Raw genomic sequence first — 22339 nt, forward strand, 5'->3', positions numbered from 1 at the left:
TCGACTCCTTTCTTGCGGGTAGGGAATAGGAGGCCCCCCCCCCCCAGTACTGCCGGCTCCCCAAATACCTGGATGCTGGAGGAAGCACCTGGGCACACCTTCCTAAGCTGCCCTCCACTCAACACCCCGAAGAGTGGCAGAGAAGAGTCAAGGTCGTTGAAAACCAATAATTTATCAAAACTCTGCGTGTGTGTGTGCGCGCGAGGGAGGGTGTCGCGACAGACAGCAGCGGTGGGCAAGCGCACAGGGAGGGGAGCGTGCCTGGATGGTGGGGGCAGTTGCCGCGGGCGGGCCATGCGGGCGGGGAGGCTAGACATTCTTCCCGCGCAGGCGCAGCTCGTGGCGCCGCAGGTGGTTGTAGAGCGACTGCACATAGGTGAAGACGCACTTGGGGTCGGGCTTCTTGCCCATGATCATCATGTCTTCCACCTCCACCAGGGGCACGCAGTCCACCAGCATCCTGCGGGGAGGGGGGACGGGGGTGACTGTCAGCGCCGGCCGCCTTTTGCTGCTGTGTCTCTCTACCCGGAGGTCTTTTCACTGCCGAAGCCTGCTGGTCTCCATAAATTCCATACTCTCAAGGGAGGTGCATGTGTGTGTGTGTAGTGGGGAGCCTTCCAGGAAGGCAGGAAGCCCCAAGCTTCACCCATCCAAGCCTGGAGGCACCTTTGTAGGGAGCAACGCCAGGCAGGTAGAGGTGGAGATGAAGGAAGATCAGATCTGTGCCTTATTCCAGTCAGGGTAGGGTACTGGTCTCCACCCCTAGCCCTGGGGGGGGTTGACTCCAGACCCCGCCCACTTATCTCTGGACAGGCACCACCTGCTCACCCTCAATGGTACACTGCAGCTGGCACAAGACTGTCAGTTGGGCCATTGCACCCAAGGGGCCTTATCCCTGGCAAATCTTTCCCTGCAGGCAGGACCTGCCCCAGTGACCTTCTGGGCCCCCGATTATCTGCCAGCTCCCTGGCCTGGTACATCCTGCAGAGATCCCCCCCACCCCCGCCTCAGGGGACAACTCTACTGTGAGATGACCAGAGAGGGGTGTGGATAAGGGGAAGAGGCAGTTCTTTAACCCTTATTACTAGCCCCCTTGGGTAGAGCAGGGGAAGCATATGGGACCATTTACATCACTCTCGGGTGGGACCACCTTTCTGTCCATTCTCCAGAGTGCTAGATACACTTTACAGACAGGGAAACTAAGTCACAGAGGACTCATTTGTTTCAAGCCCCACAGCTTATTACACGCAGGGCTGGGTCTGATGGGGCCCAGTCCCCAAGCCTTGAGTGTTTTGCACCTGCCTGGAGCCCTCTCTCCACTCTGGGGTAAGTGGGATGCAGCTACCAAGCAACTTCAGCCCCAGAACTCTAAAGCTGGAGTTTGCTCCCTGCTTCCATTTCCCCTCCTCTCCCAAAGCAAGTCCTGTTCGGCATGATCCCTCCCATCTGCCATGCCTGGCATATAGTAAGTAGTCAGTGTTGTTGAGTTTCCTTTGGCAGGGAAGGCATAAGGACAGGAATTGCTTCTGTTCCCAAGACACCCAAGGGCCCCAGGTCTACCTCCCATCTTGGGCCTTCAAGGTCAAACCTGGGATCATGGTAAGGCTGGGGCTTACTCCCAGCTCAATGGACTCCTTCAGGGAAGACGCCTGGAAGACCTCCGTTTCAGTGCAGACTCTATCCCTGACCAGCTGCAGATGCTAGATAAAGCCCTCCCCTGTGACTCAGTTTCCCCATCTTTATAGCAACAGTATAGTCCTTTTCTGCCTCATTTGAGACGTTGGAAGCACTTAGGATGAGTAAGGGGTTCTTGACTCTGTTGCTGTTGTGCTATGTGCCCTTGGAGTCGTCCCTGTCCCAGACTGGGCTTGTTTCCCAGCTGTACTATGGTGGAGAGGCTGCCTCTCTCTGCAGCTCCTTCCAGCAGTGACTATCCCCAGGGATCCCAGCCTCCCTCCCCCAGTGTGGAACTCCCTTCCAACCCTGGTGTCTTCCCTGGAGACCTTATAAAGCCATTGTTTACACTGGGACTCACAGCTCAGGGCTCCAGCTGCCCCAGTGAAAGGCCAAACACCAGGCAATTCTAGCAACAGCACAGCTGAGTCACACTTTCCAACTGGATCAGGGCCCCTCTCCCTTCAGGCTGGCCTGCTGGGCAGCAGCTCCTAAGTCCATATATGACCTGGAGACAGCACCAAGCCCATTCTCCCCTCACCTGCGTATATGTGTGCACATGTAAGCTGCCCCCCACAATGGCTCCAGGCCCCAAGGGGCATCTGAGTGCACCACTAGCTCTGTCCCTGACTCACATTACTTTAGTCAATCCCCTTGCTCCCTCTGGGCCTGTCTTTTCTTCTCTTTACAACATGGGTGAAATGTGATAGGGCAAGGAAAAGAGCCACTATGGGGGATCTACAGTTCTAGTTTCCGGGCCTAGCTCTGACCTAACCCCCCTGGGACACTCTGAGCCCACCTCTCTTCTCTGCTGAGCTCCTTGTCTGGAACGGGCAGTTGGCTCAGGATCTAAATTCTCTACCTTGGCCCTGAGGTGAGGTGACCAGAGAGGAAATGCCACACCTGGCTAGGGGATCCAGGATCCCAATCAGAAACATCTTCCTGTTAAACTGGCCCAGCTCCTAAACTCCCCAGCACGGAGTATGGCACCACCAACTCCTCGGTGCCCAAATTTGAGGCCTGGGAGGCTTCCTTGATCCTTCTGCCCCCCACCCCCCCGAACTGGATCCATGAGGAAGCCTGTCCTTCTTCTTAAGCTTCTCCAGCTATTTAGTCCACCCCCACTCCCCATTCCTCATCCAAGGATTGTTCTAGAATGCTAACCAGACCACATACATCCCTCCTCTGTTTGGGCACATTTTATGACTCTTTTCCTCAGGAGGATGTTTAAACTCTTGACTGTGGCCCCCATCTCCTCCTCACACCCAGACTAAACTTACTTCCCTTCCTGCAGGTGCCATGCTCTCCGTCTCTTGCCTCTAGTCCTGGCCATAGGCTCATCCCTCTGCCTGGAACTACCTCTCGCTCCTTTATCCTGAACCTTGTCATTCAGATCTCAGCTTAGTTTGCACTTTTTTCAGATCAGCTGTCCTAGACCTACAGGCTGGGTCAGGCGCCTCCCCCAGAGTCCCTCCTGGGCTTCCTCCATCTCAGTCCTTGGTCATCATTTAGAATGGCCTTACCTGCTAGGCCCTGAACTACCAGAGAACAGGACCATGTCTGGCTCCTGGCTCTTCTCAGGGTCCCCCTGCTTCCCCCACCCACCCTGCAGGCCTCTCCCTGTGCCCCGCTGAGCAGATTCCAGTGTACAGGGCAGGCAGGCAGGCGAGGAGGCGTTTCTCACCGTGGGGCCCCGAGCAGGGGTTAGGACTTTTTGGTTTTTACCAGCCCCTTCTGGACCAGACAGCGGTAGAACTCCTGGATGTACGTGTACACGCACTTCCAGTCAGGCTCTCGAAGCCGCACCATGTCCTCTGTGTCCAGGAGCTGCGGGCAGTCCGCATGGGTCCTGGGGAGGGGAGGGGGCCGGGAAGGGGCAGGGAGGCGGGGCCCAGGCAGGGAAAAGGGGGAAGAGGCAGAGAAGAGAGAGGGGAGGAGAACAGAGAGACACACACATACACACACACAGAGACATGAGTTCAGTTACACTCTTAGTGCTGCAGTCTGCCAGCCCCCCGCATGCCCCCTCCCCATTGTGGACGTGCCGCTCACTACCCATCACTAATGGTGTGCGATGCAGACAGGGTGGGGGGCCAGACCAGTCACAGGTGCAGAGAACTCTTGGGGCAAGCGGGAATGGGGGGTGGGGAGGGGGGGCGATGGCGTTGGCACCCAGGTTGGAGAGGAGGGCTGTGCCCCAAGGAGGGGGAGGTGAGGGAGGCGTGAGAGGAGGTGGAGGGAGGAAGAAGAGGAAAAAATCTGGGAGGAACCAGAAAGAGAAAGGCAGAGAAGGAAGACAGATGGAAGAGGGTGCTGAGGGTGAGGTGAGCAGACGGGGCAACGATTCCAAAGTGGAGGGCTTGCTGATGTCCTATATAAGCCTCTGGCAACACCTATATAGGCTGGGCGGGCACGGTGCCCGGGCCAGGAGCCTCCTTTTGGAATCTCCAGCCGGGATCCCGTGGGAGCAGGAAGCTCTGGTGATAGTGGGAGGAGAGCAGGACAGAGAAAGGGAGAGAGAGGGAGGGAGAAGGGGGCAGAGGGAGGATGGAGGGAATATGGACAGGGCCACCTGGTGGGCCTTAGCCCGGGCTGGTAGGCGGGCCTGTGGCTCCTTCGATCCGGCGGGTACCTGGCACACTCAGCATCGGGTGGGCAGGATGTAGGAGGACAGGGGCTTTCTGGGGAAGGGGGTCTCAGCCACTGTCTGACAGTGCAGCTGACCAGCTCCAGGGGGCCTTGGGGCAGCTGGGCCTGGCCCAGATGCCCAGCCCCAGATGCCCAGCCGACACCAGCAGGGCTGGAGCCCACACTTACTCGGCAGATGAGAAGGCCACTTCAAAGTTCTGGCGCCGGTTCTGTGGGCTGAGCTGCCCATAGTCAAAGGCTTCGGGGAAGAAGTTGTGCACCAGGGCACAGAAGGCCATCCCATCACTCCAACTTGAGGAGAAGTTCTGGATGTCCACGTGCTATGGATGGTGGGAAGACTGGTCAGCTTCCTCATGCTTTTTATCCCCTCTTCCCCCAGCATTCTGGTATTCCAGACCTAGGGCAACTGGGCTCAGAGAGGCCCTATAGCTTGCCCAAGGCTGCACAGCGGGTGAGCAATAAGAACATGAGCATCCTCCAACTTAGTCTGTCAACTCCCATGTCTGCTACTTACAGGGACAGAGCAACCAAGAGGCCCAGCACCACCCAGCTCACTTATAGAAATTTACCCAGTGTCCCTAAGAGCAATGAAGGAGGAACTCCTTGGGTGGGGTCTGTCCCTGAACCATGCCCCCCATTCAAGGGACCCTCATTAGTCCCGGACACTTAATCATGTATTCTGGAATCCAGGGCATGTTAAATGTCCTCTTTAAGCCTGTTTCATCATCCCATTAGAGGGCTTCCCATCTTCCCTGCAAGGCATGGTGGCTGTGAAGGGTACAGGGTAGTGAGAAAGAGTTCTGCCAAGAGGGAGGTGCTGAGCCGCCTGGCTTCATAGAGCTTACCTCGTAGCCACGTGTCTTGGCACGGCACCAGTCCAGCAACATTTGCTTGATGCTGTTGGCATTGGGAACCCCGAAGCTGGTAGAGCGCTGCACTGCTGTGCGGGGTCCGCCAGGGCTGCTGCGAGGGTGTTATTGGGTACCGGGTCACAACACTATAGGGGGCGCCACTTTGGTAGGTCCATCCAGTGGGCCTCAGCAGTGCTTTCCTGGACCTTCAGGGCCCTCCCACCACAGCTCCAGCTGCACTTCCCGTTTCTGACCCCGCCCGTCGCTGCCCATACCCCGCCCCTTGCGATTATTAGGCCCCGCCCCAGGCAGCTCACCCAGCCGCGCCCTCCTTTTCCAGCTTTTCAATCATGGCCTTGCGCGCCTGGGAGGCCGAGGTCTTGGGCAGGCTTTGCGCCTTCATCAGCTCTTTCTTCTTTTCCGCCTGGCGTTTCTCCAGCGCCGCCAGGCTGCCTGCCCGCGGGCTGGCTTCGTCCTCGCGGTCGAAGATACTGGGGGATGGGGAACGGCAGTTAGGCCGCTCCTGGGCCTCAGGCCCCACTCACCAAGAGAGGGGTCTTGTCGCGGTCCACACCCGACTCTTTCACTATCTCCTCTGGCATCTCCGGCCTTCAAGAGAGGCTTCCTCACCACACCCATTTTATAAAGGAGTGCACTGAGGCTCAAACGAAAACACTTGACCTCTAGGGAGTTTTCTGAGAAGGCTCATTGTATTGTCAAGTTACAGGTGCATTCAGAATTTGGGTGCTATCAACTAATAATGATGAGCAGCATAATAATAGTAATAATAGCTCATGTCTATTGAGCCTTTCCTGTGTGCCATTTAAAACTTCACAAGAAAAAAAAAAAGAAAACAAAAACGTCACAGGAGGGAGGGACCCTTATCAAATACACTGAATATGAGGAAACTGAAGCCCCTGTCCTCAGAGTTCAGAGGGAATGGGGAGCAATGCAGGAACTTGAACACAGGTCTCTGACTTCACAGTCCCTGGATCCTTCTGGTTCCTACCCTGAATTGTGATCCTGTCCCTGCTTTCTACCAGCCTGACATCTGTGTAATATAGAGGGATGTACCCTTTCTCAGGGGTCTAAGGTATAAAGGTGCTAGGTTTAAAGGTGCTAGGTGATGTGGGCTAGGTCTGCAGACATGGGGAAGTAGCAGTGCCACCAGGCAGTTCAGTGTGACACATAGACCTCTGTAAGGGTTCAATATTGTTGCCACTTGGAGCTGTGAAACCCTGAGCAAAAGTTCCGGCCTCCCCTGTGGTGCTGTTGAGGGTTAGGTGAGATCACATGGCCAGCAGGAGAGGTCTGACTCTTACTCTGCCCCTCCCTGGCTGTATGTCTCTCATCTCCCAGCCTCCGTCTATATCCCTCTGTAGAATGGGTGTGCAGTGAGTTCCTCTGTGGCACTGACTCCTCTGTGGTCTGAGGGTGGGCTGTACTCACCTGCCCATCTTCTTTGATGATGATGATGAGGAGAAGGTCTTAGTCTGCACCATGGTGCTGCCACTACCATCTACAAGAAAGGGGCAGAGGAGCAGGGTGAGAGCCTGGGCTGGACATCGGGAGATGAGATGGGCGCTATGGGGAGGTAGAGTCGTAGCCACAGGCAGAGAAAAGTGACAACTGGACAGAGAAACAGACAGATGAAAGTACGGAGAGAGAGTTCGAGGAAGAGCCTGAGGAGGCGGGCAGGCAGGTAGGCACAGGGCGACACCAGGCAGCCTTACTCTCCGAGCGCCTCACGAAACTCGATTCCACTGTAGTGGTGCGGGCCGTCCTTGTGCCATCATCTGGAGGGGCAGAGGATGGGAGGAAGGGTGTGAGAGGCATAGGAGCCAGTAGGGTGCACATGTCCCTTCCCTGAGCCCTGAGCCCTGCTTGGCCCCTTACTGGAATGGACGAGCCGCTCAGTCTTGGTGACAGTGCTGACAGCTGAGCCGTCGGCTGCCCGCTGGCTATGCCGTGTGGTGGTCTCGGTGGCCATGTTGCCACGGCCCTCCCCTGGCCGGGCCCGTGCCTCTTGCAGCCGCCGTTCCCGTTCCTTTTCCCGCTGGTCTGGGCGGGGGATGCCCCATGCATGCCCGGAAGGGCCACCCATCACCCACACAGCACATATCACGGGCACACAGGGCACAAAAGATGGGGTGGAGGGCAACTTGTTAGAAATACTGAAAACATAGGGTAAAAGGGCTCTCTAGGAGTAGCTGGGGGTGAGGGGATAACCATAACCCGGCAGGGAGTGGGGGTGTGTGATGGACTCAAAAAGAAACAAGGGAATATGAAACAGCTAAACTCAAAGCGGGAGTATTTGGATCCAAAAAAGGATTTTCTATGGGAATGAGTAGCTGAGTCTGGAGGGAGTATGTAGATAGAGGGAGGAAGTACCAGAGTCCAGGGAAGAAGCTGGGTGAGGGCAATAGTTGAGAGGGGCCTTCAAATAGGTTTTAGGGGGAAAGAAGAGCCCCTAGAGGGAGAAATATCTAGATCTGGGGAGGAAGAAACTGGAGGTACCTGAGAAGCAATATGATCCAGGGAAAGAATAGTTGGGAGAGAAGACGGCAAAAGGGGCAACGGGGCCTAAAGAAGAAGTAAGTGGGTGGAGATAGAGGCTGGGTGGCCATCAGTGGGCTCTGGAGGAAGCAGCTAGATTCAGAGAGGGAATAATTGAGAATATATCTAGAGAAGCAAAGAATCTAGAATCTGAGGGAAAAAATAGCTGGGTTCATGGAGGAAGTAGCTGTGCCCAGGGAAGGGGAAGCTGGATGGGGGCAGAAACTAAGGTGGTCATCAATGGACCTCAAGGAGAGAGAAGTAGCTGGGAAAAGGAGTATCTAGATTCAGGAAAGCAGTGTTTGAAGGGCTTGAAAAAGCAACTGGATCCAAATGGGAGTAGCTGGGAGAGAGAGAGAGCAACCGGGTCTAAGAAGGAGAAGACAAGCTGGTTGGAGACAATCACTGGGGTTGCCAGGCGAGAGAAGCAGCTAGGGAAGGGAGCAGTTGGAACCAGGGGGAAGGAAGCAAGGGAACAGCTGGGTCTAGAGAAGCTGGGTAGGGCAGTTACTAAGCTGGTGTGTCTACGAATGGACCCCAGAGTGAGGGGAGCAGCTGGATCTAGGGTGGGGCAACTGGCTCTCTACCTCTCTTCCTTTGTCGGAGCTCACGTAGTGCAGTCCGAATGAGCTTCCGCTCCTCGAAGTCCGTAGACCGATCCAGCTGCAGATAGAGTCCCTGTCATTGCCCACCTGATGCCTGTTGGTCCCTGCCCCTGCCAACTCCTAGCCCACCAGATTCAGCTATACCATCTTGTCCAGGATGCTCTCATCCTCGATGGCCATCAGCTCCTCGGTGCTCAGTGGACTCTGCCTCTCTGGTGCTTTGTCCACCCGGGTCTGCTCAGTGCCATTGGCCACTTCCACTGCTGCAGAGGGGGACTCTGCTGGTTCTGGTTCCATCTGTGGGGTGGGAAGAGGGCATGGACTTTAAGTAGGAGTCTAGATGAAACCAACCATGCCCCCAGTGAACAGGGCACCAGGCCCTGGAGCTGCACAGCCTTGGAAATTACTAGCCAGCCAGACTGCCTGCCCAAGGATGGCCATGTTCGTGTCAGGCTCAGGTAAGAGGCACTGGGAGCCCTGTTGTAGGGTTCCCCACTACCCAGGATTGTGTTTATATGATTAATAGTCGCAATAACGGTGACTGCCATTTAGTAGTAAGCCCTGTATAAGCACTGGGGATTTTACTGTCCCTATTTAACAGAAGGCAAAACTGAGACTCAGGGCAGCTGAATGACTTGCCCACAGTCCTCCTATAAGTGTGATGCAGTCCTGGGTCTGAGCTGAAGGTAGCCTAACTCCTGAATCTGAATTCTTTCTACTGCTTTATTCCCAGCCCCCTCCCTGGCAGACTGTGCTCTGTCTTTCCAGTTCCCAAGGCCTGGGTCCTCTTAGGCGAGTGCCTAGGCAGCACATGCCCCCCCCCCCCTTCCACTCACCACCCCTCACACACAGAGGAGGCTGGACAAGGGCCCACAGGCTCCTGACCAGGTGTCTGACTGGGGCTGCCCAGAGCCAAGTCCTCTCTGAAGCTCACTCCTACGTCCCACACTCCACTGGGAACTACCCTCTACGGGGCCTCCAGCCCCAACCTAGCCCCGCTAGGGTATCTCCCAGCCCTTTGCAGACAAACCCCCAGCCCAACTTTCACAGCCCCTCTCCTCCTGGCAGGGCCTCTCTGTCTGCTGTAAGGGTAAGGAGAGCCGAGGTGGCAGCTGCTTCAGGGAGGCTCAGCCTGGCTGGGGTAGGGGGTGGGGGTGGGGCTGGGGACTGGGCCTTGGCCAGGGGCTGCTAGGGCAGCCGCCACACATGTCTCAGGGGCAGGAGCCTGGCACCCTCTGGCTTCAGTCTTGGAGCATTAGTGCCCCAGTCCCTTGTACAGATAGGTAAACTGAGGCTCAGAGAGATGGTGGCACACCAAAGGTCACAGCAGAGGCAGAGCCTGGCTCAGAACCACCCTTTCCCCCCAGACCATAGGGACTTACAAGACTGCTGCTGCGGGCAAGGCCGGCAGAGGACCGGCGGCGGGTGCTGAAGGCAGGCGGGTGGGCTACGGGGGTCCCGGCATCCTCGGCCGCCTGGAAGAGGGCCTCGGGGTCGGCGGCAGCCAGGAGCAGCTCACTGGGCTCCAACTCAGGCTCAAGGTCAGGCACAAGTGGGACCCCCAGCCGCAAGCTCAGAACCTCCACCTGCCTGCCCAGTGCATCCAGCCGTCGGCTCAGTGCTGCTGTCTCCGCCCGCAGCTCTTCAGTTGCTTGGGCCACTGGCTCCACGGTCGAGGCAGCTGCCTCGGCTGCCTGTGTCACTGCCGCCCGGCCTGCCTCAGCCACAGCCCGTAGCTCTTCCAATGCCTGGCCCAGTCGCTCCTCAAGGGCTGCGGCCAGCTCAGACCCAAGCCCTGGTACCCCCGGCATGGTGCTGGCAGGGGCTCTATGGTCGGGTGACGATGGGGACAGTAGTAGGGATTGCTGCCTCTGGCTGGTAATGTCAGAGTCTTTGCAGCTGGCCTGAGGGCGAAGGCAAGGGCAGTGGGCCTGCCCCGCCCCTGCTGGCTTCCCAGCCCGCTACCCGCCAGCTGGGGCTGCAGCCCAAATAGAAACCTATTCTGGGCTCCCTGTGGAGGGGACCATGGGGGAGGGGCGGCCTGCCCAAGCAGGCAGACTGCCAGGCCTGGCCCTGGCCCTGCAGAGATCACAGACCCGAAGCACAGCAGGGCTGCAAAGGTTTGGAAGGATTACCGAGGCCAGGGCCCCATGCCTCTTAGGTGGGGAAACTGAGGCAGGGAACAAGGAATGGGCCTGCCTGAATCACCATGTGCATTAGCTGTGAGGATCCATTCTGCCAGACTCCAGAGCCTGCACGCCTTTGCCCTCATGCCATGCTATTTTAGAAAACCTTGAACACATGGGGGAAATGGAGGCACAGGGAGGTGGGACGTTAAGCAACCTGCTGTAACAAGTGTCTTGTCCCCGAGATAAATGTCCTCTGGCCTGTCTAAGGTTCCAACCAGACTTTGAGCAAGTACAATTATAGGCACATTATCTGCTTCCTCTTGGTTCTAGATGGGTAAACTCAGGCGAGTTGGTGGTGTCAGACCCAGGACTCCTGTGACACTTCCCACCCACCCCCAAGGGCCTCAGCCACCACTCCTGCTCCCTTTGCAGAGAGTAGTTAGGTCCAGCTCTGTGGGGGGAAGGCTGCTTTCTTGCCCCCACCCTCTCCCTATCACCCCTGAGAAGGCCCAAAGCTGGCTCTAGCCATCTCACCTCAGCCAAAGTCCCATTCAGTCCCTGGTGTGCACAGAAGGCATTACCTGGGCAGCCTGGCAGCCCCCTGGGGATCCCATCCCCAGCTGAGCTCCCAGCCAGCTGATCCAGAGCTCGGGAATGAATAATGGAAGGGTGCGGTGTATTCAGTTCCCGTGGCACCTGCTATGCTGCTGCCTCACCTGACTGGCGCCCCCCTGCCTGTCTGTCCCCCATCAGTCCTTCTGCCCAGCACGCCCCACCCTCCAAGACACAGATGCTAATCACTAATCTCCAATCTTCTAATGGGCCAGGCTGATCTTGGATGAGCAGACGATCAGCTCTGCACCTTGGAGCTGAGGTCCATTGTGGAGTAGAAGCAGGGGCACTGGGGCTGCCACAGGAAGAGGGGGGCCAGCCCTTACCATCCTGAGCCTCAGTTTTCCCATCTGTTCATTAGGAAAAAACCAACTAATTTTGGAGGAAAGATCAGAGATCAGCATATGGAAAGCTTAGGCCAATACAGAGTACAATTTCTGACATGTCTAGTGGCTGATAGGCTAGGGTCTGGCCTTAGCTCTGCCACCAACCGGCTGTGGACGGTGGGCAGCCACCTTCTCTCTGGGCCTGTTTCCCCGTGTGTGCAGTGGGGGAGGAATAGAGTAGAGGAACCCTGCCAGCTCAATACCCTGAAGCAGTCCATATGAGGTGGATGGTGAGGTTGGTGGGGTGAGGAGGGGCTCACCTTAATGCTGCAGCCTCCTCGGCCACCAGAGGAGGCATGGCTGAAGCTGGTGATGTGAGTGACACTGCCCAGCCGGGCCGGTGTCCCAGAGCCGCTGATATGGGTGATGGTGCTCTTGCCCCCACTGCTGGTGCTGAGAAGGGTGGGGGGTGCCCGCAGCCCCAGCATCAGTTCTGGAAGGGAAGAGAGGCTACTGTCAAGATCAGGTGGGGCGAGGACGGTGCCAACCAAAGAGGATGACGCCCCTTGCTCCCAGCACACCCTTTGGAGATACACGGAGCCCTGGCCACAACACCTGTCCTATGTGCAGAGCTGGGCGGCTACAGGCACTCATCTCCAGCAGCAGGGAGGCCTACCTGCCCTTTGGTTGCCTGTGGGCAGCAGCACCCGGCCTGTGGAGGCCTGGCCACGGCCATCCTTGATCTCAATGGTGAATGTGGTCTTCATATTGGCCCCTGGCTCGGCAGCGCTGACAGCCACGGGCAGCAGGGCACTGGGCTCCTCTGAGCGGGCTGCGGCCCCCCCTGCTCCGTTTTCAAGGGGCCTGGCAGCCAAGCCCCGCCCCCTGGGGCCCTCCTCCCGGGGACAGCTCTGAAGTTGGGCCAGGGGCCGGGCTGTTCCGTGTTGTTCCTTGCTGAACCGGGAGGAGGTGTCATAGGAGCCCCGTGAGGAGTGGCTGGAGGAAGAGGCAGGGGTGGTGCTGACATGGGAGGGGCCCAGGAGCCTTGCAGGGGTCAAGGGACCTAGGACCGCTCGGGTTGGGCTGTCCTGGAGCCCAGCAGCCATAGGAGAATCAGATGTGAACTTGCGCACGCGGTCCAGTACAGAGCCAGCCCGCTGGAACGGGGAAGGTCCACTGGCAAGGGGGGTGGGCTCTAGAAAGGACAGGAGGGCTGTCAGTGACTGGGTAGGAAAGGGACCGCCAGAGCCAGGGGTAGTGGGAACAGGCAGTACCTTGGTTCTGGGCTGGCTGGCGGGGGCTGAGCATGGACAGGGAACGTTGGCAGGGACGGGGTCCAGCTAGGTCTGGCAGTATGGGGAGGTGGTAGCAGCCATGTAGTGGAAGAGAAAGGAGAATGGATGGGGGTCCACTTCTCATAGTCCTATCCTCCACCCATCCTCAGCCTCCCAAACCTTCTTGCACCCCAATCTCCTCAGCCTCCTCAGCCCATCCCACAGCTTCTGGCCTCCCCACTCAGTTGCATCTTCCTTACAGGCTCCTCCTACCCCTCCTGCCCTGACCCCAGGATGACTTGGACACTCCTGGGGGCTGTAGCTAGGCTTGGGCTGGAGGAAGGGTGCCCAGATCCTCCCTACTGATGGGGATGGGGGACACTCCCCTGGCCAGCACTGCCCACAGCTCCAACTGGGAGATGGGCGCACTCCCTTATTGGGGAAAAGAATGTGCCTGAGGCCCGTTGCCTTTCAAGGCTGCGGGGAGGCCTCTGGCCATGGGTGGGGGTGGGGGGCGGGGACACCTCAGGGGCAGTAGGAGGAGTGTCAGAGACTGCCTGGACCTGAGGAGGCTGGAGCTGTCCAGGCACAAGAGCCCATTTTCTAGGCAGGGAAAGGGAGGCTGGGGTAGAGGAAGGCAGATGCCTGTAGCTATCCTTGCTGGGACCCTCACCTGCTCTCTTTGTGTTGGAGGGACCTTTGGTGGCGTCTTGGGCAGCAGGGGGCTCTGTGGGGCCAGACAGGAGCTGCAGGGGAGACACAGCATGGGCAGGGGCTGACTCCCACACTAAGGAGCTCACCTGCCTGGTATATCTCGCCATCGTCCAGACTTACCTTGTTGACCTCCTGCTCCTCAGTGCTGGGGGGTGCTGGAGGCTCCTGGGGCTCAGGGCTGGCAGCCCTGGCTGGGCTGGTGGGTGGCTTAGGGCTGCCCAGAGCCTTGGCAGCAGGGCACTGGGTCTTGGCAGGCTCCAGTGGAGGTTCAGGAGAGGCAGATGTGGGTGAACTGTCAGGTGAGGCAGGTAAGCTGGATGTGCCCCTAGGTGGGGCCTGCAACAGGAGTGTCACTGTGGTCACATCCCGGCTGGTGACCTCAAGGTTTGGGGTTGGCTCTGGGACTTGTGCCTGCTGCTCCTGTTCCTCTGGCTCCGGCACCTGTGGGGGACCCATGGATTGTGGCCAAGGCTCCCCAGGCTGGCAGATGCTCAGGGCAGGGCATGCAAAGCAGAGGGGCTGGGCATGGCTTCCTGTAGGCACACCTGCTGAGCGTGGGCACTGGTACGCTACTGGCAGTCTCCGACCTCACTTCTTGGTACTGCCTAGTCAAGGGCACTTCAGAGTGGACCATATCCTAATGACAGGGGTTGGGGACAACTGGAGACTTGCTGCGGACTCCTAGACTTAATAAATCCATAAAGTGGAGACCCCTGACCCCTGGCCTCAGCCTGGTTAATCGGATGAGGGTGGTTGTCCTGCTAGGGACCCAGCGGCCTCTGCTGGCCACTTAGGGGACCTGCATGGCCTGACCTCTCACCCACATTTCCTGGAGAACAGAGTCCACTCTGTGAACACTGCTCCACGAGTCAGTTGGAGCCCGCCACGCAGGCCCTGTAAGCCAAGGTAAGGATGTGGGCTCTCTGGAGGGGGAGGGGCAGCTGCAGGATGGGTTTTAGCCAGATTTGCATTTTAGGGAGATGCCCGTCTGCTGAGTAGAAGCTGGATGACTGGTGTGGAGGTGGAAAGTAGGCGTGGATGTGGGGAGGCCAGCAGGGAGGTCAACAAGGGTGGTAATGGGAGATGGATAGGAACCTGGACACAGTGTAGACAGACTAGTTTTAAGGGGAAAGCCTGGGTATAGACAACTTGGAAGTGGGGGACATGTGGTCAGAGGTTGCCTGGGAGAGTGAGCAGAGGCCTGAGATAGAGCCCTTGAGTCCCCCAAACACTAGCAGGCCCCTCTCAGTCAAGCACCAATTTAGCAAAGACACAGGTGCTCTGAGCAGCTGGCATCCATGGGCAGAGGATATTGGGCCACCCTCCACCCTTTCCCACACTGCTTACCTCACATCGTTCCAGCCTGTGTGCTGCATGCCCCTTGCTGTCCTCTCTTGAGCCACTGTTGGGACGCCCACTGCACAACCTTCCAGCTAAGGTGGCAGCTGGAAGGGAAAAGTGTCAGGTGAGTGGCTGGGAGGTGCTATGGGCAGCATTGGCAGGGGTGGGGCTGGGGCAGGGCACGTACCCTCAATCTCCTGGGCCCGTACTCGGCGGATGGCAGCCCGGATCAGCTTACGTTCCTCATACTCACCAGCACCTCGCAGCTGTGGGTGAGAGGCAGGCCACGGGTACTGGGCTGTGGAGTCCAGGTCTTCACCTGCCCTGCCCCCACCCCCTGCCCTGGCCTGGGCCTCACCAGCGAGGTCAGCTCCTCCACATCACTCATGGACTCCAGCCGCCCCGCCAGCCGCGCCAGAGCAGCCTGCTGCTCGGCCTCCCGTTGCTGAGAGCTGCAGGGACATCATGCCTATAACCCCCACTGCCATGGCCATGTGGGCTGAGAGCGAGGGCCAGGACAGGGTACCCAGAACCTTGGCAGAGAGGCATGTAGCTGTGCACACCCTCTGGTTACATGCTGGCACATGCATGCTCGTGGACGTGAACACTAATACCACACACTCAGACATGCTGTCTGCACGGGCGTGGCCAGAACACCAGCAATGGCAATCTGGTCCATGCCCACACACATCCCTGTGTATCCCAAAAGTGTGCCTGTACTGCCATTTGCACACCAGACAGGCTGCAGACACACCAGTGCTTGTGCCTGCCTGAACAGCACGAGCTGAGCCCTGGTACTTATCCCCCCCACCTGCATGTCCAACCCCGTCCCCCACACACTCACTGCAGCCAGTTCTCCTTGTTGTCCTGCCGCTCAGCACGGAAGCGCTTGGATGCCAGGGCCTCCTCCTCTCGCTCCAGCTCCTGCCGCTGCAACTCCCGGATGGCGGAGCGGATGCGCCGCCGCTCTGCCAGATCCGCTGTAACCTCCAACTATGGGGCAGGCAGGGTGGAGGGACAGGTCATTTTGGCTGCCAGGGGTGGAGGGCGGGCACCAGCTGCCCACGGCCTGGCCTGTGGCACAATGAGTGGTCTGTCTCCACTCTCCCTGCCCCAAGCTCATCACGTGCCTGCCTGTGCACCCACCCAGTGTCTCGGGAAGACCCAGCTCATGCAGCCACGGCTTGTGGACAGCCCACTGTGGTTCACAGAGTGAGCACCAACCGCCCACGTGTGTCAGGTACTAAGCCAGGTATTCCTTCGATTTGAATCCTGCTTCTCTGGGCCCTTCATCAAACCCCTGAGAGCCAAGGAATCATGGGAGGCGGAAGAAGAGGAAGGCCATCCTATGGGTCGCTAAGTGTCCTTGGGGATGGAAGGGTGATTTGGGCGGCTGGAGTCCACCCTGTGAGCAAGGGAGACTTCAATGGTCTAGTTCCAAAGCACCACAGCCCTGCTGGGGATGGCAGCCTCACCCACATCGGACAGGTGGGGAATCTGAGGCAGGCAGGGGCAGGTGCTCAGGAGTCTTAGCTCCCCTCCTAGCTGGGGGCTCCTGCATTGGCCCAGCCTTAGCCACCATCAAAGGGGCAAAGGGGCCAGGGCCCAGAGTGGAAGAGCCAACCAATCCCCCAGATTGATAAGGCAGCTACACTAGGGTTCACCCAGGGTGTCCATGGGGGACAGGTGCTCCCACAGACTTCTTAGCCCCTCAGTTTCTGAGAAATTGGGGGTGGCTGGTCTAACCAGGTCCAGGAAAGGACATCTTCTCTGGGCCGTCAGCCAATCCTGATGTCTCTCCCACATCTCCACCTCTGTGGTTCATGGGAGAGAGGACTATCCTAGGAACCCCAGAAAGATAATGGTAGAGATAAGCCTCCAGTGTGTCTGAGCCAGATGGGAGCAAGTATAGGCAAGGTGATTTCCTCTGTCCCTAGCCCCTAAGGCATTTAGTGGTAAGGCCCAGGAACCCTCTACCCCCTTCCTTTTTAGTCTCCTCCACATCATGCCTTCCTGCTCCATGCAGGAGTCTGGTGGGGGATGGGGGACAGGTTTCAGGAGGGAGTGTGAGCTGGCCCAACTCCGCCATGAGCTCACTTGTCCCAGTCTGAAGAGAGCAGGGAGAGTTCTGGGGGACAGAGTCGCTTCAGGTCCCTTCAGGCTCCACATTCCTGTAGAGCTATATATGGGTGGGTCAGTCCAGAACCCCCAGCCGGCTCTAGCCACAGACTAGTCCTGGGTGATCAGGAGCATGTCTTTAATGTCACAGCATGTCTCTGTGTCTTGGTTTTCTCATTTGGCAGATGGGACAATGGCCCCCCACCTCAGGGCAGTGAGTAGAGATAGAGGCAGTGACCTGGGTGTCATCCCCCTTCCCTCCAGCTGCATAGCTGTGGCTACAGTAAGCATAAACCCCCTGTTTGGTTCCAGCCACTCAGGAGGAGGGAGAGAGAAGTGAGGGCAAATGAGTACCAAGGCATCAGTAACATTAATTGAGAAGTGGTATGCCAGATCCCGTGCTTAGTCCCCCACTTGTCCTAACCTCACAGAAACTCTGGCACTTTATTACTCCCATTTGACAGAGGAGAAAACTGAGGCTCAGGGAAGAGAAGTGATTTACTCATGGTGAAATAACCTGAGCCAGGATTTGAACCCAGGTCTCTTTGACTCCAGGGTCTGCCCCAGTCTGAGGATAGCTGTTGCTGGGGAGGGTACCTCAAACACCTTGGTACTGTGTTGGGGGCCTTCTCTAGCCTGGACTAGAGATACCTATATAAGGCCTAACGGGGGGACGTATTAAAGCAGAGGGAGGAAGAATGAGGCTCATCTTCCCACCTCCCAGTCTTGGCCTTGCCTCAGGCCCAGAGTCCTCTGTGATACACTTGGAGAATGAGGGCCTGCGGGGACAGCTGGTCCAGCCCTCCCTAAGCACAGGTAAAGAGGCTCAGAGATGTAATGACTAGCCCTTTGCCTTCTGGGTCACCCTTCCCAATACCCTGGGCTCCAGAGATGAGGTTCTTGTCCCTGAAAAAAAAGCCTGATGTGGGAACTTGGCCACCTCTACAACCCCTGGGAGCCTCAGTGTCCCAATGTGGAAAATGGGACCCTCTGTCTGATTCCCCCCCAAGTGGAGGGGGCAGCGCTGGGGGATGGACAACCTCATTCCACTGGTCACCCTCCAACATGACCCTTCCTTTGGGCCTGGAGGCAAAGATCCACCCACAGTGTCCCTGCTGTGTGTGCTGTGTTCCCCACCCTCTCAGGCCTCACCATTATGTGTGGAGGAGACTGTGGGAGGGAGGGAAGGAAGTACAAAGCTCCATTGTCCACCAGGGGGAAGGGGAAAGGGCTGGGGCAGTTTCCGAAACTGACAAGTGAAATTCTCCCCAGAGGAAAGCGGGCACTTCCGCCTCCTGGGGGTCCGGGACTTCGGTTACTTTTGCCATGGTTGCTGGGGGCGTCTGACAGGCACTGGCGTCTTTCTGGGCCTCAGTCTCCCCACCAATGCAACAGAGGAGACTTTCCAGGCTTTCGCTCAGTCCCAGCTCCTCCAGCTACGCATGGGGGACTGTCTGGCAGTGGAGCGAAGACTCGCCAGGGGGCGCTGAAGGCCCGCAGGCTTCGGAACCGCCAACCTTCCCAAGGCCCCACCCACGTCTCGTCCACGCAACCCGGCACTAGGCGCCCAGATGGGAGTCAGAGGGGGAGTCCCCGGGTAACTCCTGCTTTAATAGCCCTGGCTACAGAGAGGAAACAGAGGTTCACAGAACTGAAGCAGCTCCCCTAGATCACCTAGCTAGTCAGTGTTGGAGTCTGAACTCGAACCCGGGACCGAGGCGGCCTGCATGTCCCCAAGTGCCCCATCCCACGCAGCCCCCGCCCGGTCCTCAGGAATGTGCAGCAGCCGAGGCCGGAAGCGGCTCCCCAGCTCCCCGAATCGGCCGGACGCTGGGGCGCTGGCCAGCTTTCCCTTATAAGGTCCGGCCATGCGGGGAGGAGCCCGACTCGGGACGCCCCCGTTCCTGCCACGAGGCCGCCGCCGAGGCCGGGCCGGCGCGCGGGGCGGGACCCTCTGCAGCGCCGGGGCGAAGCAATGGCGGGCGCCGGCGGTGGAGGAACCGGACCATGGTGGGAAAGACCTCGGGCAGCCACATATCCCGGGATGAGGGGCGGGGTCTCGTCAGTCCTTTCCCAGGGAGGGGGACGGCGGGTAGGCCAACTACAACCACGGCTCGGGCTCCTCTGAAACCCGTTTCCAGTGCCCAAATCCCGCATGCGGTTAGGGGTGGCTACCGGAGAAGCCTGAGCCTCAAAGGGAATTCCTAAAGATGGGGATGCGTGGAGATCTGACTTTCTCTCTGGACCGCTCTGCCTCTACTACTTCCATTATGATTCCGACTTCCTGAGCGGAGGTCGTGCTGACCTTTGGAAACCCAACCCATCCCTTCCAGGCTGCACATGTGGTGGAGGCAGACACCCAGAGAGTCTAAGGTGCTGGTCTGAGGACACATAGCCCTAGTGCCTTGGTAGGTCATGGCAGTGGCTCTGCTGGGCTGGCTCCAGCACCTGCTTCCAGAGGAATGGTGAGGGGGTTGGGTCACTTGCCTTCTCCTAGGGAGGGTAAATTTTTAATCTCCCCCTCCCCCTGGACAAGGGTCAGGGGCTGGTTCTTCATCTAGTTCAGCTGCTCCCTGCCCTTGCCGGTGGGCACATGCCTGTCCTGTGTGTTGTTCCGCAGCCTCTTTGAGAATGGGGAAGGAGGGCAGGTGTTAGGGCACTCAAGAAGAAGCTGGCTAACGAGGATAGAGTGGGCCCATCCTTCCTCCTCAAGATCTGGGCCCATGCCTCAGTCCATCCCCATGCCAACTCTAGGACCTAGATATTAGGTTCACACACATTCCCCCCTCCCATTTTACAGTAAAGAAACTGAGGGGCTCAGAGTGGAAAAATGACAGACTAGAAGTCACAGAGCTCATGAGGGCTCTTCCGGCCTTGACTTACTCAGGAATCTTGGTTCCCCATGTCTCCCTTTGGGATTGGTTTGGATCCTGGCACACCCTCTTCTTAGTCTGTTGATTTTACCTATCTGAGGCACAGTGTCCTCCTGGCTGTTGGAAGTGGCTGTGACCATTCTGTGAGATGGTGTGCCCAGCACCCAGCCTTCCCCCTGCTGTTCCCTGGTATTATTAATCATTGCTACTACTGTTATCATTGGGCCACCCCGTAGGGGTGGGCACTGCGAGAAACACATGCAGCCTCCCCACCTGTGGCTGCACATGGGTGAGTCCTTAGCAGTTACTGTTTAATCAGGTGGTGGCAGTGGGGGGCTGGGAGGGACCAGCCCTCAGCACCTGGCACGGACAGGCATGTGCCACTGGGGCCTCTGTGTCAGCCATCTGGAACAGGCCTAACCCTGTTCCCCTGAGCTCTCCTCCTGTCCCCTCCCCCATCACTTCCTTTTGTCAGCTGAGAGGTCACCTGGAAGGCCCTGCCTCGCCAATCCTCACAGTGGGGATGATGGGGCTACTTACCAGCTTCCGCAAGGCTCCCTCATCCAGCCCAGCTAAGGACTCATCCGCCATCTTGCTGGCCCCTCGCTCTGTCCGTCCCCTCCTGGTGAGATTCCCAGTGTCTGTGGCAGCTAACACCAGCTCAGGGAATTCTGCAGGGAACAGATATGAGTCAGGTCTGCTGGGGTCTCTAGAAACTACTGGCACTTGAGCTCTGTGCCTCAGTTTCCCCCTCTAACCCATGATCATTCGTTGCTGTCTCATCCTTGCTACCTGTGATGTGGCTCCTGGCTGGGAGTTGCCCTCAACCCTAGGGTAGTGTGCTACAAAACTCAACAAACCAAGAATCCTGGTTCTAGCCTAGCCAACTCAACTGGCAGTTTGCTGTGTGGCCTAAGCTGGGCCCTCACTCTGTGTCAGCATCAAACTGGGAGAGTAGGGGGCCTGGATTGAGAAGCTGGGCTCCAGCAAGGCCTACTCAAGCTGTGCTCACCGCCAGGGGGTGCACACCAGACTCCATAGTTTCTTGCCCCACCCACCAGTCACTAGGGCCTGCCCAGCCTAACCTACCCTGAAAGCTCAGCCTTTGGCTGTAGGCTGAGCCCAAATCCAAGTCCCCGCTGCCACTGCCACTGCCATTCCCCCAGGTGACAGAAGTCTTGGAGGTAACCCCATCTTTCAATACTTGAGGACAGGCCTCTGTATACACCCCTCTCCTTCCTTTCTGCCCTCCCCCTGATGTCAACTGCCCTGACCCCATGAAGCAAGGTGTCCAGGCACCCAGCTCCTTTTGCCAATTCACATACTTAGAAATCAATTCCCCAGCTGGAAGGGCTGTCAGAAGCTGAACCGTCCAACCTGTGGACTTAGACAAATTGAGGATTGGAGAGGACCAGGGATTTTTCACAGGGGGGAGGAGGAATCCAAAGACCCAGAGGGCAGGGATGGATTTAATAAAAATTTTGGCCACCTCTAGCTTCTGAAGCCCCCTTCCAAAATGCTTCTAGAGGCTCAGGACAGTCCCTCTTGTGCCATCAATACCCATCAAAATGGCCCCCTAAGTCCTGGCTCAGCTTCCTAGCGTGGCTGCTTCCTTCCTCCTGCAGACCTAATGTCTTTCTGTAATTTGAGGGCCCACAGCCTGACATACCATAGGTGCTAAGTTAATGTATGGTGATTGAAATGGCCCCAGGATTGCCCCCTTTTTGTTGATTCATCCCTCACTCATCCCTTCCCCCTCTCCAGAACAGTCACTTGTTGAGTCACCCAATCCAGTGAATGGGTCTGGGGGAGTCCTAATCCACAGTTGGGGTTCATTGGACTCTGCTTGTTCAAGTTGCTGCTTGCTTTTCCCATCCCTGTAGCCTCGAACAGATGTCAACCTCCCAACCTCCCTTTGTTGGGGTTCTTATCTACCTACTTTGGGGTAACCACCCTCAAGAGTGTCACTCAGTGATCACCAGACTTAGGTTCGTTCTGTGGACAGTCTGAGTTCCCCCACGTCTTCTTAGGGCCAGGGGTCCCTACTCCATAATCTAGAACCTCCACGGGACTGTAGGAAGTCTCTTTTCCCCCAGGTATTCCTGCTGCTGCCCTACGGCTCCTTGTCATAGAGTCTTGGGTTCCCCGAGATTGTGGGAGGTCTCAGAGGAATGTGGGAAGTTCCCCCAGGTGTCTGCCCCAACAGACTAGCACCCCTGGAGGCTGTGGAGCGTCCTGATCTCAGAACCTTATCCCATGTTTTAGAGCCCCCGTGGATGGGTGGAGGCTCCCAGATCTGAGAGCCCCAGAACCCTTGCCCAAATATCCAGGTTCCACCTCCGGACCCGTCAGGGGTCCTGGTGCCGCCTGGAGGCTCGCACACCCACCTCTCAGTCCGTCGCGCGCGGGCTCAGGTTAGGTCGCTCGGGATTCGACTGAAGGACTAGGAACAGTAAGGCGGAAGGCGCGGGGACTGGGATCCCAGAGCCGCTCAGCAACCGTCTCTGGGATTCTGGAAGCACCGCCTGTCCAGCCGCGCCAGCAGCCCTGCCGACCTCGCCCCTCACCGTCACGCCAGCCAATCCTTGGGAGGGTCCCTCCCACCCTCGTGCCCCAT

At 57.9% G+C, this 22339-nt stretch overlaps 1 protein-coding gene across 7 annotated transcripts; it reads right to left on the minus strand.

Moving 5' to 3' along the window:
* Positions 1-153: 153 nt before the first annotated feature.
* SMTN (smoothelin) lies at positions 154-22298 on the minus strand. 7 transcript variants are annotated; one of them, XM_019754275.3, is made up of 21 exons: positions 22110-22298; positions 20263-20393; positions 15576-15724; positions 15090-15183; positions 14919-14997; positions 14738-14835; positions 13511-13831; positions 13350-13422; positions 12677-12748; positions 12079-12597; positions 11723-11895; positions 8480-8632; positions 8318-8393; positions 7071-7235; positions 6908-6970; positions 6624-6693; positions 5492-5665; positions 5169-5286; positions 4492-4643; positions 3359-3523; positions 154-460 (listed from the first exon to the last, which is right to left on the minus strand). In XM_019754275.3, exons 2-20 carry the CDS (start codon positions 20311-20313, stop codon positions 3379-3381), a joined length of 2745 nt encoding a protein of 914 aa, XP_019609834.3. In that variant the 5' UTR covers positions 20314-20393; positions 22110-22298; the 3' UTR covers positions 154-460; positions 3359-3378. The 7 variants fall into 7 exon arrangements, with proteins under 7 accessions (XP_019609834.3, XP_019609832.3, XP_019609836.3 ...); XM_019754273.3 differs by lacking the exon at positions 3359-3523; XM_019754277.3 differs by lacking the exons at positions 3359-3523; positions 22110-22298 and adding an exon at positions 9718-9810 and having other exon boundaries at positions 20263-20390.
* Between the last annotated feature and the right edge of the window lie 41 nt (positions 22299-22339).

Source organism: Rhinolophus sinicus, chromosome 9 (genome assembly GCF_057876585.1).
Source record: "Rhinolophus sinicus isolate RSI-liver-muscle chromosome 9, RSI-T2T, whole genome shotgun sequence".
NCBI classification, from domain to species: Eukaryota; Metazoa; Chordata; class Mammalia; order Chiroptera; family Rhinolophidae; genus Rhinolophus; species Rhinolophus sinicus.

Excerpts from the sequence above, each read along its gene's own strand:
- SMTN (XM_019754277.3), bottom strand. The coding sequence starts at position 20,313 with ATGGCGGATGAGTCCTTAGCTGGGCTGGATGAGGGAGCCTTGCGGAAG. Across the intron at positions 11,896-12,078 it reads CACAGGCAACCAAAGGGCAG|AACTGATGCTGGGGCTGCGG; the intron begins GTAGGCCTCCCT and ends CTTCCCTTCCAG. Across the intron at positions 6,971-7,070 it reads TGAGCGGCTCGTCCATTCCA|ATGATGGCACAAGGACGGCC; the intron begins GTAAGGGGCCAA and ends CTGCCCCTCCAG.